The sequence below is a fragment of the Euleptes europaea genome, chromosome 17, assembly GCF_029931775.1.
Source record: "Euleptes europaea isolate rEulEur1 chromosome 17, rEulEur1.hap1, whole genome shotgun sequence".
Taxonomy (NCBI): domain Eukaryota; kingdom Metazoa; phylum Chordata; class Lepidosauria; order Squamata; family Sphaerodactylidae; genus Euleptes; species Euleptes europaea.
This window is the reverse complement of record NC_079328.1, coordinates 36,810,043-36,828,528: the sequence shown is the minus strand read 5'-3', so window position 1 is coordinate 36,828,528 and position 18,486 is coordinate 36,810,043. Positions and strand designations below refer to the sequence as shown.

The 18,486-nt window shown below is 45.7% G+C and overlaps 1 protein-coding gene across 1 annotated transcript in view; it reads left to right on the top strand.

Annotated features, from left to right (window-relative positions):
• The first annotated feature begins 10,408 nt into the window (after positions 1–10,408).
• LOC130489000 (RNA-binding Raly-like protein) overlaps positions 10,409–18,486 on the top strand; it is a 181,250-nt gene continuing 173,172 nt past the window's right edge. The window contains exons 1-2 of the mRNA XM_056862704.1: positions 10,409–10,489; positions 12,601–12,679. Coding sequence (XP_056718682.1) covers positions 10,453–10,489; positions 12,601–12,679 — 116 coding nt within the window. The 5' untranslated portion in view covers positions 10,409–10,452. The remainder of the gene's footprint in view (positions 10,490–12,600; positions 12,680–18,486) is intronic.

The following is an 18,486-nucleotide window of genomic DNA, read 5'->3' as shown; positions in this document are numbered from 1 at the left end:
GCAATCATTCCAGAAAGGCTCTGCATTATTAATTTTTAGCCAAAGGAAGTCACTTACAGCTAGGGTTGCCAGGTCCCACTTTGCCATCGGTGGAAGGTTTTTGGGGAGGAGCCTGAGGAGGGCGGGGTTTGGGGAGGGGAGGGACTTCAATGCCATAGAGTCCAACGGCCAAAGCGGCCAATTTCTCCAGGTGAACTGGTCTCTATCGGCTGGAGATCAGTTGTAATAACAGGAGATCTCCAGCCGCTACCTGGAGGTTAGCAAAAGACAAAAAAGGCACTTATGGCTAATAATTCCAAAGCATACTCAGAAAGTAACCAACACCAGTATAATCCAAGGTTAGATACATGAACAATAGCGTATCACTGTATCAATACAATAACAACGGAACCAAGTTCCTGTTGAGTAGTCAAAAGTCCAGGGATGCCAAGAATAAAGATAGGTTTCCGGTAGTAAGTCCTATTTCGCACCAGCTTTGTCAATTCCAGCAATCCCGCGACGATCTACACGCATTCTTCAGAACATATGTTCTAAGATAAAGGCATGTAGTCACACATTGCAAGCGGATGGCGATTCTGCGTCATCTCATGGAAGTTGGCAACCCTACTTACAGCGTTTGCCCCATAGATCTGCCATCACTTTACACATTTCTGTTTCCTTCTTTTTGCTTTCTTCTCCTTGCTCCTTCTGTTGTTATCGGGGGGTTTTTTTTTTAATCATAAAGGCGAAGGATAGTGTACGACAAGCCCATAAATCTAAAGAAGGCCTGCTGGTAATGAATATCACTTCAAAACAAAAAAGTTTGCTGAAAACTGCAAGGTCGGCTTATCTCCTGTGTCCATTATAAGCCAAAACTAGAGAGGGCCGTGGCTCAGTGGGAAAGTGTATGTTTTGTCTGTAGAAGGATCAAGGTTCAATCCCTGGCTTTGCCCGCTCAGGGATCTCAGAAAGCAGGGATGGAGATAGGCCTTTCTCTGCCTGAAGCTCTAGAGGGCCAGATCAGGCTCCTTGAGTAGGGTTGCCAGGTCCCTCTAGGGTGGGGTTTGGGGAGGGGAGGGACTTCAATGCCATAGAGTTCAATTGCCAAAGCTGCCTTTTTTCTCCAGGTGATCTGATCTCTATCAGCTGGAGATCAGTTGAATTAGCAGGAGATCTCCTGCTACTACCTGGCAGTTGGCAACCTTACCCTTGAGGGCTCTTTCCCAGCCCGCGAGTCAGCTGAAGCAGCCACCCCACACCCACTCCTGATCTGGGCTGGCAAACCCGCTGCAGGGTCAACAGCCGAGGCGACCACCTTCCCCAGTCCCGAGGTGTCAATCATCAAAGCCTGTTAAATAAAAGAAAATACTGTAAGAGTGTTATTGTTTTAAGCTTGTTCACATTTTATGCCTTTTTTATTAAGTGACAGGGACCCCAAGGCTACATTGTCAGTGGCAAGATTTATCTCATATCTCTCAAACATTAGTTTTATGCTGCTCAAGATCAATGGATCAAGGAGCTTCTAAGGGATAAAGGAAAGGAAAGGCAGTAAAGTTATGGTACACATGGTCCGGCCCAACCCAGTGACATTTGCGTCATATCCCTCCCCCGTAACAAATGAGTTTGACACCCCTGCTCTAGAGAGCAGTAGGCAGTCAGAGCAGACAAAAATAGCAAGGAACAATCCGTTTCACTCCCTAACCAGTGAAGGGATAATCCTTAGACCAGGCCAACCCACAACCCCATGGACCCCCTAGATGACTGCATATATAAGGTTGCCAACCTCCAGGAGATCTACTGTTATTACAACTGATCTCCAGCCGATATAGACCAGTTCCCCTGGAGAAAATGGCCCCTTTGGCAATTGGACTCTATGGCATTGAAGTTCCTCCCCTCACCAAACGCCGCCCTCCTCAGGCTCTGCCCCAAAAACCTCCCGCCGGTGGCAAAGAGGGACCTGGCTACCCTATGCATACATAGCTGGGATTCTTGCAGTGCGCTGCAACATATGAAATCTCCAAGTCTACTGCAAGGGAGGGTTGGGAAGCCCATTCTGCTTTGCAGAACCTTATAGCCTGGACGTTTCTCGCAGGGGGTGCATTTGACAGGTAAGCAGGACTATACGATCAGTGTAAGTTTCTTGCTTTATTTATTTATTTTTAAAATATGTAACCCGCCCTCCCAGGCTCAGGGAGGGGAACAATCATGAAATTCCAGTCACAAATACTTCTCATTAAGACATTTAAAACAATAAAATATGACAATTTACAAAACATTAAAACCATAGATGGTGCACATCTCTTACAGCACCTGCTGTGTCAAACAGGCAGACAGGCCAACCCCCCTCCAACCCAATTGTACTTCATACCAAAAAGGAGGTGGGGGGAGTCCAGCATTGATAACCCCTGTGGCTGTCCTCAGGTATAGGCCTGGTGGAATAGCTCTGACTTACAGGCCCTGTTAGTGCCAAAAACTGCATGATCAAGGAGAAGGAGAACACATGTTCCTACATTAGGGGATAACTCTATCCTTATACCTTGAGAGATCACCATAGCAAACATATTCCAGTATTCTACTGCTCTACTGCATTCCAGCCATAAATGTATAAAATGTGCATTAGCTGCTCCACATATCCAAAAATCCTTTTTAGCTCCTTGATAATTTGTTGCCAATTTAGAGGGTGACAGGTGCATTGTTTTAAATCAAAGAGCATGAAACCATCAGCAAACAACACGACTAAAGATTGCAAAAATTAAAGACAATGCAAGAATCAGTGATTTGTTGTTTTGGGGGCTGGATTTTATTTTTATGCAATGTTTTGATGTATTTTAATTGTTTAATATAGCTATGTTTTATTGTAAGCCGCTCTGAGCCCAGCTTTGCTGGGGATAGCAGGATATAAGAGTGACGAATAAATAAATAAATAGATAAATGAATAAATAAAAATACATGACCCCCCCTAAAGAGGGTTCAGTGGCTGCAGCTCAAACAGCAGAACGTCCACTTTGTGTGGAAAAGATCCCTGGTTCAGATCCTGACATCTCTAGTTAAAAGGATCAGGTAGTAAGTGATGTGAAAGACCTCTGTCTAGGAATCTGGAACACCTCTGCCAATCAGAGCAGACACTAACCTTGTTAGATCAATGGCTTGACTCAGTAGGAGGAGCTTCGTGCACTGTACATTCTCAACTTTCTTCCGCATGAATACAATCTAGCAACTTGCAAATTAGATTAGCATCCTCAGGATGTGCTTCTAGCAAGAGGAAGCAACAGCTGAACTATCTAATATTCTCCCACAGCTGGGTTCCTTTGCAGGCTCCCTTCTTTGCATTGTAAACAGCATAGGGGGAAATCAATCGCTGGCGTAATACTGACACCTTGTGTGGAACCGGGTAAGCGCCACATATTCAAACCTCAAAATGTTTCCTCTGATTTCTGTTGTGCAGTCATTTAAAAGACAGTCTGGAGATCAAGTCCTTTGAGGAGAGATTGGAGGAGCTGGGTATGTTTAGCCTGAAGAGGAGAAGACTGAGAGGGGATATGATAACCATCTTCAAGTACTTGAAGGGCTGTCATATAGAGGATGGTGCTGAGTTGTTTTCTGTGGACCCAGAAGGTCGGACCAGAACCAACGGGTTGAAATCAAAAGAGTTTCCGTCTAACATTAGGAAGAATTTTCTAACAGAGCAGTTCCTCAGTGGAACAGACTTCCTCGGGAGGTGGTAAGCTCTCCTTCGCTGGGGTTTTTTAAGCAGAGGCTAGATGGCCATCTGTCAGCAATGCTGATTCTATGACCTCTTAGGCAGATCATGAGAGGGAGGGCATCTTGGCCATCTTCTGGCCATGGAGTAGGGGTCACTGGATGTGTGTGTGGGGGGAGATAGTTGTGAATTTCCTGCATTGTGAGGGGGGTTGGACGAGATGACCCTGGTGGTCCCTTCCAACTCTATGATTCTAAAATGCCATCATGGAGACTGTTGGGAGAAGCCAGGGACTGCAGTCTCTTTACATGCATGCCGGGTACTGATTTAGGACAGAGATGGCAGCATCAGGAGGCTTCTTCAAAGAGATAAATAGTCGGGTGTCATCAATGTATTGATGACGCTACACTACAAAGCTATGGATAATCCATTTAAGGGCTTCATATAGATATTAAAAATATGTTAAACATGCAGGACCCTTATACTACTCACATTGGGGCACTTGAAGCAGAATCCTTTGTTGGGTTTCCATTTGTGGAGGAACAAGCCCCAAATTCTTCCTCTGATTTGGGGTTCCAATATCCTGTGATGTCATGGGCCAAGTGTGTAGGACTTGGCATTCCACCAGGCATCTATTGGGGCTATAGCCAATAGATGATAAACCTTCTCTTTTTTAGGGTTGCCAGCCTCTAGGTGGTATATGGTTGCCAACCTTCAGGAAATAATATGCCAATAAAGGTCTAAGAATGAATGAATGAATGAATAAAATAATCAAAATGAAACAACTGTGGCTATTTTTTTTAAAGAATATTACATACTATAATCAATTCTTAAGTATTAGAAGACAAAATAACATCATTCACCATTTATATCATTTATATTTTGTATTTTTTTGTACCTAATATGCATATAACTCATCTTATTATTCACAAATTTTCACACAGTGAGTGTTTTTTGACAATATTTTCTTGTACACTCAATTTTCTCATATATTTTTATATTTATATTTTTTCTTTGGCAATTGGACTCTATGGCATTGAAGTCCCCTCCCCAAACCCCAACCTCCTCAGGCTCCACCCCCAAAATCTCCAGGTAATTCCCAACCCAGAGCCGGCAATTATATTCTGTTTGCAGGCCCAGAAGAGCCTGACATTTGGCTTGAACTGAGTCAACCTGGTGTCATGGTCAGAGTCAGTCTAGGATCCAGGAGACTCAGAATCAAATCCTGCCACCGAAGCCGGCCTTGGGCCAGTCACTCTCTCTCAGCCTCCTCTACCCCACAAGGTTGTTGTGGGGACAAAATCGGAGGAGGGGAAGAATGGTACTGTAAGCTTCTTTGGGATCCCATTGAGAGGAAAGCTGGGTATAAATAAATAAATACCCACTGTCAGACATGATTAAGCCTATTGATTTTAACTGAATGAGGCACATCTAACTCTGCATAGGATTGTGTAGTGAGGTGGGGGCCGTGCCGGGTGGAAATCATGGCATGTCGCGACGTCTCACCCAGCTTCGCCGTCCGCCTTATCCTCGCTATCTCCGGACCTAATAGGGAGATAATGCTGTTCAGGCTGCCGTTTGGAAATTAATCCTTCCTCATCCCCATGGCGATAAGTAGCGACCGAGTGGTTTAAAACAGCAGCTGGGGAGTGCAGAGCAAGAGCGAGTGAGCTTCCGGAGAAGCCTGGTTCTTTGCACCCAGAGAAGGAGAGGAAGGATGGCCACCAGCTAAAGCTGTGCTACACGTTTTAAAGCACTTTCAACTCTGGTTGTCCCCTAAAGGTAAAGGTAAAGGTCCCCTGTGCAAGCACCGGGTCATTCCTGACCCATGGGGTGACGTCACATCCCAACGTTTACTAGGCAGACTTTGTTTTACGGGGTGGTTTGCCAGTGCCTTCCCCAGTCATCTTCCCTTTACCCCCAGCAAGCTGGGTCCTCATTTCACCGACCTCGGAAGGATGGAAGGATGAGTCAACCTTGAGCCGGCTACCTGAAACCAACTTCCATCGGGATCGAACTCAGGTCGTGAGCAGCGCTTGGACTGCAGTACTGCAGCTTACCACTCTGTGCCATGGAGCTCCTTGGTTGTCCCTTGGAGACTGTTATTTTGGGGCGAGACTATGATTGCAGGTTTTTTGCCCTCCACCACTAGGAATTTTACCCAGTTTGACTTCTGTTGACTCTCTACTTAGTGCATCATCTCAAATTAATCTCCAGTTCTGTTAATGCAGTGGTGACCCCCCCCCCCCACAATGCTCTCATCCTTTTAAGGGACTTGCATATTGTCTGGTGTCAGAGATATTGGGTCAAGTACTGGATGTTATATTTTCATTAGGAGATTTCTATTCCCCCCCTTCTTTTCCCCACACGTGCAACCTATCGGCTGGAGATCAGTTGTAGTCCCAGGAGATCTCCAGGTAGTACCTGGAGGTTGGCAACCCTAGGTTAAAAAACCTTCTAAAATAGACCTAGAAACATGGTTGCCAGCCTCCAGATGGAGTATGGAGATCTCCAGACTACAGAGATCAGTTCCTCTGGAGAAAATGGCTGCTTTGGAGCATTGGGGTTGCCAGGTCCCTCTTTGCCACCGGCGGGAGGTTTTTGGGGTGTAACCTGAGGAGGGTGGTGGTTTGGGGAGGGGACTTCAGTGCCATAGAGACCAATCACCAAAGTGGCCATTTTCTCCAGGTGAACTGATCTCCATTGGCTGGAGATCAGTTGTACTAGCAGGTGATCTCCAGCTACTACCTGGAGGTCGGCAACCCGATATGGCATTGTAGCATGCCGAGGTCCCTCCCCTCCCCAAACCCCACCCTCTCCAGGCTCCACCCCCATAATCTCCAGGTATTTCCCAACCCAGAGCTGGCAGCACTACAGGCAAGATCTGGACTGTTTGGTTTCTAAATTGATTGTACAACGGTAGGTGGCAGGATCTGAGTTGAGTTCAGTGTGGTTTTCCATCTCCAGTTGCAGGGCCTGGTGAGGTCTTTAGATTTGTGAATCGCGCCATCAGCTCCTCTCTCTCTCTCTGTTCTGTGCTTGGCCACATGCCCCAACATAAGTACCACTTCCTGGAGCTCAGCCTCCTTACGGCACATGACTGATACCTCTGTGCATGAATCCTGAGGGCTCCTTATGAAGATGGATTCACAGTTCACACCACTGCTGCCCCCTATTTTTTTCAAAAAAAAAAACAAATTGCTAGTCATTTTCAATTTCTTCCCTTTTGTGGTTCCCCCCCACCACCTTCAGTTTTTCTTCCTTTCATCTGGCGTCGCCGCTGAAGCAAAGAGAAGCTCTGAATGCAGTTTTCTGAGTTTTCTCCATAATACTGTGAACAGTATGCATGCAAAGCATCCCTAGTGATAATCCCTAATTTTTTGTGTGTGTCACTGGCCACTAAGATCAGGTTAATTCATGCCATCGTATTCCCTATTACTATATATGGGTGTGAAAGCTGGACAATGAAGAAAGCTGACAGGAAGAAAGTAGACTCCTTTGAAATGTGGTGTTGGAGGAGAGTGTTACGGATACCGTGGACTGCCAAAAAACAAAAACAAATCAGTGGGTTTTAGATCAAATCAAGCCTGAACTGACCCTAGAAGCTAAAATGACTAAACTGAGGCTATCGTATTTTGGTCACATTATGAGAAGGCAAGAGTCACTAGAAAAGACAGTTATGCTAGGAAAAGTTGAGGGCAGCAGGAAAAGAGGAAGACCCAACAAGAGATGGATGGACTCAAGAAAGGAAGCCACAGCCTTCAATTTGCAAGACCTGAGCCAGGCTGTCAAAGATAGGACATTTTGGAGGACACTGATTCATAGGGTCGCCATGAGTCGGAAATGACTTGACGGCACTTAACACACACACACATGCTACATTATTGCTCTTGTATTGGCTTGTGTGTGCGTTTGTGGGAACACCTTGTTAACATTTGCCGTTCCTTAGGGTACAACTCCCGTTCCTTGATTTCAAGAAGTTAAATATTGGGAACAAATGCACAAGAATACTAAGCATTAGTATTAATGCACTGCAGTGCATTATTTATTTTTTTTACTTTTTTATTTTCATTTATACTCTCTTTCTCACTGGGACCAAAGGCAGATTTACACATATGATAAAAAAAAACCTTTTCAGTCAATCAGTAGGCAGATTACAAAATATGATAACATCAGGCAATCAAGTAGAGTATGACAACATTTGACACTTAACAGCAAAGGTTTCTAGTATGAGAAAATAATGCAGTTGGGCTGAGATTGTACAATGGGGAGAATGCATGTGATCATTAAGACAGCATAGGAAAGACTTTATTCCTAATAGAAGTAATCGCAGGTTTGCTCCTTCTACAAGAAAGCCCGCCTATAGCCCACACACTGCAGCGAGTGGGGTTAGCGGGGGTTGTAATAGCGGGGGTTGCCAACCTCCCGCTATTACAACTGATCGCCAGGCGACAGAGATCAGTTCACCTGGAGAAAATGGCCGCTTTGGATGGTGGACTCTATGGCACTGAAATCCCTCCCCTCCACAAACCCCACCCTCCTCTGGCTCCACCCCCAAAACCTCCAGGTATTTCCCAACGCGGAGCTGGCAACCCTAAGCAGGACCAGCTGCCATAGAGTTTGTCCTCTGAAGCTGCCATTTTCTCCAGGAGAACTGATCTCTGTAGTCTGGAGATCTGTTGTAATTCCAGGAGAACCCCAGGCCCCATGTGGAGATTGGCAACCCTAGGAGGATAACATTCCCCCCCCACACACACACACATTTCAAAGATGCTCTGGCAATTCTCCTGGATCACAGCTTGAACCCCCACCCCCATCCACCCTTACAGATTGCTCATCTTTACCTGCATCTTTACCTCTTTTTAAAAATCAAGCCGTCAAGAATGTTTAATACAATGTTTCATTTCACAGTGGCCCTGGCTGTAGGCATTATTGAATTGCACCAAATTACACTCATTCTGCAAAATGTAGCACGCACCTAGGCAGGTATGGTGAAGTAAAGATAGAAAGGAAGCAGCGGCCTGAGCATTAGAATCAAGCTACACCTGCCCCTCAGTCTGGGGGAGGACCAAAGGCAGAGGAACTCAAGGACGCACAACTGACAAAAATTTGAAAACTTCTCCCGCAAGACAGAGACAGTGTTGTTTTGAAACCTAAGGGCGGATCAGAGCACAGGAAGGATGCAGAGGTTCCCAAACTGTGCTCCAAGGAGCACTTGGTGCTCTGCGAAACATCCATGAAGAGATTGGAAAGAAAAATACTACTGTCATTTGGTTTAGTATATAGGTCCTAGGTGAAAATTAGTGCTCCATGATTAATTTCTCTCCTGAAAAGTGCTCCATGACTCCACGGGAGATTTTGCCTTGGATTTGCTGCTCTCTAGATGCACATTTCCCCCATCTGAACTCTCAAAACTCAACAATAAGCCCCCATTCAGAGTTTTGCAAATTTGGTTGGGGAAAATATGCATCTAGAGAGTGGCAAATCCAAGGCAAAAGATTTTTGAAAATTTAGATGGGGAAAATATGCATCTAGATTCTAGAGAGTGGCAAATCCAAGGCAAAACCTCCCGGGCATAAAGTGGCAACCTGGTTGGCCACTGTGTGAACAGACTGCTGGACCTGATGGGCCTTGGTCTGATCCAGCAGGGCTTTTCTTATGTTCTTATTAAGTTTGGAAACTCTGGAGTAGAGCATACAAGAGCAGGCTTTGTCTGCATCTGCTTTTGATTCCCGAAAGGGAGGCGGTCCCTTCCAGCATCCTGCCCAAACCCCTCCTCTTCTATCCCCTGAACCAATAACACTGATAATTCACAGTGGGTCGCCGTGTTAGTCTGTCTGCAGTAGTAGAAAAGGGCAAGAGTCCAGTAGCCCCTTAAAGACTAACAAGAATATTTTCTGGCAGCTCTGGCAGCCACAGCTCACTTCTTCAGATACAGCTAGAATGTGAATCCATCTGTCTTTAAGTAGAGGAGAGGGAATTCAGACAAGCATTAGTATATAAATGTTAACAGTATGTACACATGAATAGCGGGCGTGATGGGATTAGGTGTGGTCTGCAGACGAGTCTGTGATGTCCAGGGGAGAGATGGGTGTGGAGAAATCAGCACTGGTAATGAGCCATGAATGCAAGGTCTTTATTCAGCCCAGGTAAATGCATTGACTTTAGTTTGAATATCAACTGTAATTCAGCAGTTTCTCTTTCCAGTCTCCCTTTGCAGTTCCTTTGTAAGAGAACTGCTACTCTTAAATCTGCAACAGAATGTCCTGGAAGGCTGGAAATGTTCTCCCCCTGGTTTTTGAATATTGTGGTTTCTGATGTCAGATGTCAGACAGATGGAGTCACATCCTAGCTGTAGCTGAAGAAGTGAAGCTGTGGCTCACGAAAGCTCATACCCTGCCAGGAAATATTCTTGTTAAGTCTTTAAGGTGCTACTGGACTCTTGCCCTTCTCTACAATAACACTGAGATCATCGTTACAGAAATACTTGGCTATTCTGGCTCCGCGCGCCCCTGCGCGTGTGACGGAGATGGTTTTGCTTTGCCTGCTCCTCCTCCTCCTCCTCCTCCTTCTCCATTTTCTCTCCCCCGCCTGCCAAGCACAGATGGTACATTCCTCCCGCACAGCATTCAGACCTGAGAGTCGTTCTCTGTGCAAAGAGCGGCTGGCAACCCCAGCGTTTGCTTGCGGAGACCCCCCCCCCCCAGGCTGGGCAGAAGCGGTTCCGGAGCCTGGCGCCAGCCCCCCTCTCCCCGACCTCATCCTAGGGTGGCATGACACTTTTTGGCAGCAGAGAAGGGTGCTGGAGATGTAAGTACCCGCTGCGCCTCCCCCGGCCCCATTGTGCACGGTTTGCATGCGTATTTCGCTGCCTTGCAATCCCCAAAACAAGATGGCAAAGATGCAATCTCCAGAAGGCAAAATGGGGCGGGGGGGGGGAGGTTCCGGAGAACTGGCGACGTCCCCTTCCCATTTCTCCCTTGAATAATAGGCCATTTATTCATGGAAGGTTTTGCATTGGATTTGTCACTCTTATAGATGCACATTTTCCCCATCTGAATTCTCAAAACTCTGCATGGCGGCTTATTGTTGAGTTTTGAGAATATGGATGGGGGGAAAGTGCATCTAAAGAGTGGCAAATCCAATGCAAAACCTTCCATGAATAAATGGCCATAATAGAGATGTTGTTCCCAAGGGTTTAAAAAAATGGGATTTGTTTCATTGTATTTTGATTGGAGTGTTAGGTATTTTTTCTTTCTTTCTTTTTTTTTTTTTTTGCTGTTGTTCTCGCTTGCAAATGGAAGCTGGCCGTTCGGCAGGAAACGTCCCTCACTTGCCGAAAGAAAGTTAGATCCGAAGGGGGATGAGAATGTAGAAGGTCTGGCTGCCCTGGAGCAGTTCCAGAGATGGTTAAGGCAGCAGGGATGGTGCCTAGGATTGCTATCTAAATAAGCCGTGCAAATCCGCTGGGAATTCAGACACCTATACAACTAGGATGTCTTAGTACGTATGCAATCCCTGCCCCCTGCTTTAAGAACATAAGAGCAGCCACATGCACAGTGGACTACCAAACCAAACCAGAAGGGATCCTCTCAGAGGTTTGCGTTTGAAACCTCAGGATGAATGGACGCACGATGCTGAGCCATAAGGAATAATAAAAATGTTGGATCTTCCATCCTGAGCTTCCTTAACCTACATCCTGAGGACCTGCCTTTCCTATCTATAAGGAAAAAGAAATCTGTATACCATAAGCTTGCATACCCCAAAAAAAGAGCCTCTTTGGAACTAGAAAAAGATAGGCCAGATTAAAAGGGGGCAGAAGGGATTCTGTTACTTACTCCACTTACCATAGGGCCTTAGGCAAGTCCCTTGATTTCAAATTTCCAAGTGTGCCTTTTTTAGATTTCAGATGCCCGAGCTCATCCTGCAGAAGCGCTGGAAGAGTTTAGTATCAATGATAGTGGCAACTACCCCATATTTCTGGCAGCCAAGAAAAAAAACTGTCTCAAGCAGGCAGGAATCCCATTGGCGTGGGCTCTAGTGTCCAGAGATGGCAGGGGGGGGGGAATAAGGGGTGGAGTTGTCTGGGCAAATGAGGGGTGTGAAGTTGTCTGAGAAAGCAATCTTCATTTTACCTATTAAATCTTTCCAAATGGCAACCCCGTTCTCTATGTTACATTAATTCAATGGTCCTAAGCGCATATTCCCAGAGATAACTTATTCTGACTTCAAAATGATGATTTGTATTGGAGTAAAATATGTTCAAGGTTTGCTGCCGTAACTAAAATTTTAATTGAAGGTGATATTCTATTCAGTTAAAATAGCTGTAGGCTCTAGGAGTTGCTGTTTTCTGAACAGCGAATTATTCTTATTTTTATATGGCAACTTCAATAAGGATGGTGCTTTGCAGAGTAACAAAAAAAAGGTCCCTGCCCCAGCGAGCTTGCAATCTACCATTTGCATCAGGCAGGGAAGAAGACAGAAGCAAGAGTAAACAGGAATCCTTCCTGGTATTTCTAATAGGTTTTGCCATTAAATAACACTGCTAATTTGAGCCAAGGGTTTTGGGGTGGACTTTTTTTTGGGCAAGTCATCATTATGTGTGGGCATTGGTCTCCTTGCTTGCCCCTTTAGTACCACCTACGCTGGTACAATGATAAATGCCAGCTCCCAGAATATGGATACCAATCCACCCAGATTTCCTTTTTCATGAGCCTGAAAAGATGAATGAATTCTCCTACCTGTGAAATGCCGTGAAGATGCAGACAGCTGGATGACCTCTGAGAGAGGCCTTGCAGTTAGTTGGCATCATTTTGCCCGCTTCATGGAGAACCATCCTGAGTAGCGCCTTCCTCGCCATCCTCACCTCTCTTCTTCCTCTGCTGTTTCTCCCTCTTTGTCATGTCTTCCTCTTTCCCTAGATCTAGATATGGCCCGAGAACCTAAGCTGAGCCATACCAGGCCCGGTCAGAAGAGGCAACATAGTGGAGGCCTGTACCAGTGAGTCAACGTAACAGTTCTTGTTGTGGGGAACGATGATGAATGAGGATGGGTCCGTTTTTGGAAACTGGAGATGCTCCACAGCTGATGTTCATGGGGCTAGAGAGGAATGAGGAGTCTGTTCAGACTTAGTTTCAGGAAGGTAGCCATGTTGGTTGGCAGTTAGGATTGCCAGGTCCCCCCCTGGCCACCAGCTGAGGCCTAGGGTTGGCAGTTCTGGGTTAGAACATAAGAAAGGCCATGCTGGTTTAGACCAAGGACCATCAGGTCCAGCAGTCTGTTCACACAGTGGCCAACCAGGTGCCTCTAGGAAGCCCAGAAACAAGACGGCTGCGGCAGCACCATCCTGCCTGTGTTCCACAGCATCTAAGATAAAATGCTCCTCTGATCCTGGAGAGAATAGGTATGCATCATGACTAGTATCAATTTTTACTAATTGTCATGAATAGCCCTCTCTTCCATGACCACGTCCACTCCGTTCTTAAAGCCTTCCAAGTTGGCAGCCATCACCACGTCCTGGGGCAGGGAGTTCCACAATTTCACTATGCATTGTGTGAAGAACACATGAACACATGAAGCTGCCTTATACTGAATCAGACCCTTGGTCCATCAAAGTCAGTATTGTCTGCTCAGACTGGCAGCAGCTCTCCAGGGTCTCAGTCTTTCACATCACCTACTAGCCTAGTCCTTTTAACTGGAGATGCCGGGGATTGAACCTGGGACCTTCTGCGTGCCAAGCAGATCCTCTACCACTGAGCCACAGTCCCTCCCAAACCAAGGGTCTGATTCAAGAAGGTTGGGGAACTCCTGGAGATTTGGGGGTGGAGCCTGGAGAAGACAGGCACCTGAGTGGGGTACAATGTCATAGAGTCCACCCTCTAAAGCACCCATTTTTCTCCAGGGGAACTGATTGCTGTAGTCTGGAGATGAGCTGTAATTCCGGGAGATCCTCAGGCCCCAACTAGAGGCTGGCATCCCTATCTGCAGTAGAAGAGCTAGATTCGAGTCCAAGCGTTGACCCTCGAAAGGTTATACCCCACAAACCTTGTTGGGTCTCTAATGTGCTACTGGACTCGAATCTAGTTGTTCAGAATTAGAAAAAGGAGGGAGTGGGGGTGGCTACAGTCAGACCTGCCTAGAATAACTGGGACACTCCTGTCTTTTCCGTTTAGCATACCGAAGCACGGGCACTTCAGGGGTGTGTGTAAATAACCAGGATAGGAACAGGGAGTGTTGTGGCCTCAGCATGGAACATCCAGTTCCCAGGTTCACTTTCCACTGCTGCCTTCACCAGCAGTGAGGCCCATTTCAGGCAGAGATGATGTGTGCTTGCATACAAGTAGTAGAAGAAGAAGAGTTGGGTTTATATGCTGACTGTCTCTACCACTTAAGGAAGAATCAAACCGGCTTGCAATCACCTTCCTTTCCCCTCTCCACAACAGACACCCTGTGAGGTCGGTGGGGCTGAGAGAGCTGTGGCTAGCCCAAGGTCACCCAGCTAGCTTCGTGTGTAGGAGTTGGGGAAACAAACCCAGTTCACTAGATTAGCCTCTGCTGCTCATGTGGAGGAGTGGGGAATCAAACCCGGTTCTCCAGATCAGACTCCACCGCTCCAAACCACCGTTTTTAACCACTGCACCAGATGGAAATACATTTCCCCCCATAATGATCCAAGAGCCAGTTTCTTGTTGATGGGTCTTGGGATTAATGGGTACCTTTTAAAACAAAGAAATGTGGGCCTTGTGTGCTCAGCAGTCCTAGATCTGTGCATAAAATCAGAATAGGCAGAAGCCAACCGCAACCAGAAGATAATGCCAGATGAGTAGCCATGTTAGTCTGTTGCAGCAAAATAAAACAGCAGTCCAGTGGCACCTTCAAGACTAACAATATTTATTCCTCCCCATTTTATAAAGTGAGCTCTGATTCACAAAAGCTTATGCTGGAATAAATTTTAAGTTGCCACTGGCCTCCTGAAGAAGAAGAGTTGGTTTTTACACCCCACTTTTCTCTACCTTTAAGGAATCTCAAAGCGGCTTACAATCACCTTCCCTTCCCCTCCCCGCAACAGTCACCCTGTGAGGTGGGTAGGGCTAAGTGGCCTCTGAGAGAATTGTGACTAGCCTGAGGTCACCCAGCAGGCTTCATGTGGAGGAGTGGGGGAAACCAACCCAGTTCACCAGATTAGAGTCTGCCGCTCATGTGGAGGAGTGGGGAATCAAACCCGGTTCTCCAGATTAAAGCCCGCCGCTCTTAACCACTACACCATGCCGGCTCTCCTGTTTTATTTTACAACCAGAAGAGAAAGAAGAACCCAGACTTTGCCATTTCACCAAAGGTTCTGGCCATGACTGTACAAAAGAAATGATCAGAGGGTCTATTCACGTGGTCATTGTACACCTGCAGTAGTTGCAGGAACCACATGTGAAAATCCTACAACTGCTGGTTCTCAGTCCCTGGCTGATTGACCTTATGAATCAGTCACCATGTATAATTGCCCATCTAAAGTTTGGTAGTAAGCATGCACAATTTATTTATTTATTTATTTTTGCTGCTGCTACCAAGCATGGAATCTTTTGTTCAGAACTACATTTTTATGGCCTACAAGTCTAGGAAATGGGCGTTATATTGTGTCTAGAGCCTGTTCCATGCTTGGAGTTATCAGGGCTACCTCTTAGACGGGAACAACGTAAAGCAACAAAGGTGCCCCACACCAAATCCCAAGCCAAGAAGCTAAAAGTACATCTAGCATTCCCTAATGATGGCTTAACAGATTACCCATACTAGTGTACAACATGGGTTCTCGATCAGATACAGCTGCTTTTTATTTTTGCTGTGCATGAGGAATGAAAGGAGGGGAAAGAACTGTGAGCAACCTTGTGGGTCTTCTTGCCACAGGGAAAAAGACTAGAGTGACACAGAACTTGAATTCCCAGTAAAACTGGTGATGTTGATTCTCTGATTGCAACATAAGATTCCCCCCCCACACACACACACACCTCTCCTAGTATCTATATGGTGAAAACCCTATGTACTTGGCATTGGAATTTAGAATAGAAAGCTAATTTTAGTCCAGATGTGCTGATAACAACTGCAGTCATTTGTGCCTTGAGTCTTTCTCTCTCGCTCTTTCTGTGTTTCATCCATGCTAAGAAAATGCTCGGGGCTAGTCCTGATTCAGCATGCGACATATTTTAGCCCAATGTTGCTTAAATAATATGTACTAAACTATGAGGCATGGTTTGCTATTTTAGCTCACAAGTAGAAAGAACCACAACTATGAATCACCTAATTACTGTGTGTGCTCTGTCCAGATTCATGGGTGACTCTGATGTGAATGTCTACATGGCAAAGCCTAAACAAATTTTACTGTCAAGACATCTCCCTGAAAGAATCCTGAGAATTTAAATTCTGTGAGATTAGGAAACACTCATCATAGAATCCCTATGATTTTAACCCTGATTATGGCATTGGATGTACATTTTTAGTCTAGATGTGCTCATTGTTAGGCATGTGTTTGTCACTTATTCCAGTCTCTGTCTTGGCTGTGCATATGCTTAAGTGTCACAAGCTAGTGCAAAAAGCGAAGCACTCCCTCTTGGAGTTGCCACTTTTATTTCTAGCCCTGCTCCAGTGTGTTTAAGCAGCAGCCAAACACCCAAAAATTTAGAAGGTGAAGCATTTACGGTCAGAGTGATCACCTGATAAAACTTTACCCTGTTTCATTTCTTCATGGCATGCTGCTATTTAAGACACAAGATTAGAACCAGATAATAAGATGGAAACTCTGCATATTCTTGGAGGATAGATATCCTCAAGATAGAATTGGGTTGAGATAAAGAAATTTAGGAAGCAAAGCTTTTCCTGGCATGAAGATAAAAGCTTCTTAATCTCCTGCCTGTCACACATGTATCTCTCCCTTCTTTCAAGGAGCTCAGAAATATGCAGTTCTTCATTTTATCCTCACAACGACCCTGTGAGATAGGTTGAGGGAGTGATTGTCTCAAGGTCACCAAATAAACTCAACAGCTGAGCGGGTATTTGAGTCCGGATCTCACCGGCCCTAATCCAGTACTTTTAACTACTACATTGTGAGTTTCCTGTGCATCAGCTTGCTCTTACAGCACAGGAGCAGAGCCAGTTTTAAAAGTTGGCAGCCCACAGAATGCCAGGCGTTTCTTGTCATCTTTCCTCCAATCCCCAAAGGATGTGGTTGACCTGATTAAATTTGCATAGATTTCTTCACAATCCTTTATTGCGGTACGTCTGTGTGCTTTTACAATTGCTGACGCAGACCCTACAAAGCCTTGTTCACATTAGCATCAGAAGAATCTAGTAAGACATGAGAATCCAGATGGAGGAAACTTTTGCTTTTGCCAGTTTGTTTTATTTTTACTATACCAAATGCTGACCCATCAGCAGCAAGGTGGCGTGAAAAGAGGCAATTACTTGCCTGGAGTATCTTGTTTCCCCATGTTTTCAGGAAAGGACAGACTGTGTCCTATTTTATCACAGCATTGCAGTTTGGCTCCCACTCAAGTGGGGTTTCTTCCTTTGCCAATAAAGGGGATTAGTACCTTGGGATTAAGTGGGTTTATTGCATGTATTTATTTATATAGCTGGTAATGAAAATTATTTGGTTGCAGCTGTTTCGGCCAGGAAGGCGATAGGCCGCTTTTCCATCTCCTTGGTGGAATTTGGGAGTAACCAGCCAACAGTAAGCCCAGTCTGATCTCTCCCTGTGTCAAGAGTTAGCCAAAGCTTGAACATCATTGAAAAGATCAGGTGCAGAACCAAACTGGATATGTAGTATAGGCAAGACAGAACAAGGTACAGGAAAGCAAAGACCCTGCAGGAAGTAAGTGAGCAGGAAATATCAGGAATGGGAACTGGGAATGAAACACACACTCCAGGTAAAGGCCTTAGAAAGAGAGGCGGGAGTCCAAGGACAGGGAGCAACTAGTAGGAGGGTCCCCAATAAAAGGGTAGGGAGACGGTGTGGCATAGTGGATCAAGTGTTGGACTAGGATCCTGGGAGACCTGCGTTCAAATCCTCACTTCCTACATTGGGGGTTGCTGGGTGACCTTGGGCCTGTCACAGACAGCCTGACCTACCTCACAGGATTGTTGTTTGTGAGAATACAGAGGAGGGAAAACAATGTTCCAAGTGCTTTGAATTCCAGCTGGGGAGACAAGTGGCATACAAACAAAAAAATGCAATGCAATGCGGTATTGTGTTTGCTTCTTTCAAAACCAGCCTAACGTGCACTAATTTAGCAGGCAAATGTCTCCTGGAATGAATGCAAAGTTAGTGATAAAAGTTTCACTTGCTTATTTGCCTATGTGTCCATTTACCATTAAGAGTAGAGGAGCACAAACATAGAATCATAGAGTTGCAAGGGGCCATACAGGCCATCTAGTCCAACTCCCTGCCTAATGCAGGATCAGCCTAGAGCATCCCTGACAAGTGCTTGTCCAGCCTGTGCTTAAAGACTGCCAGTGAGGGGGAGCTCACCACCTCCCTAGGTAGCTGATTCCACTGTTGAACAACTCTTACTGTAAAAAATTTCCCCTAATATCCAGCTGGTTCCTTTCGGCCTGTAATCTAAATCCATTATTTCAAGTCCTATTCTCTGCTGCCAACAGGAACAGCTCCCTGCCCTCCTCTAAGTGACAGCTCTTCAAATACTTAAAGAGAGCAAAGTCGGGTCCCTAAAGATGGCCTGACTTTGTGTCCAGAGGAGGGCAACAAAATGGTGAGGGGTCTGGAGACCAAGTCCTATGAGGAAAGGTTGAAGGGGCTGGGTATG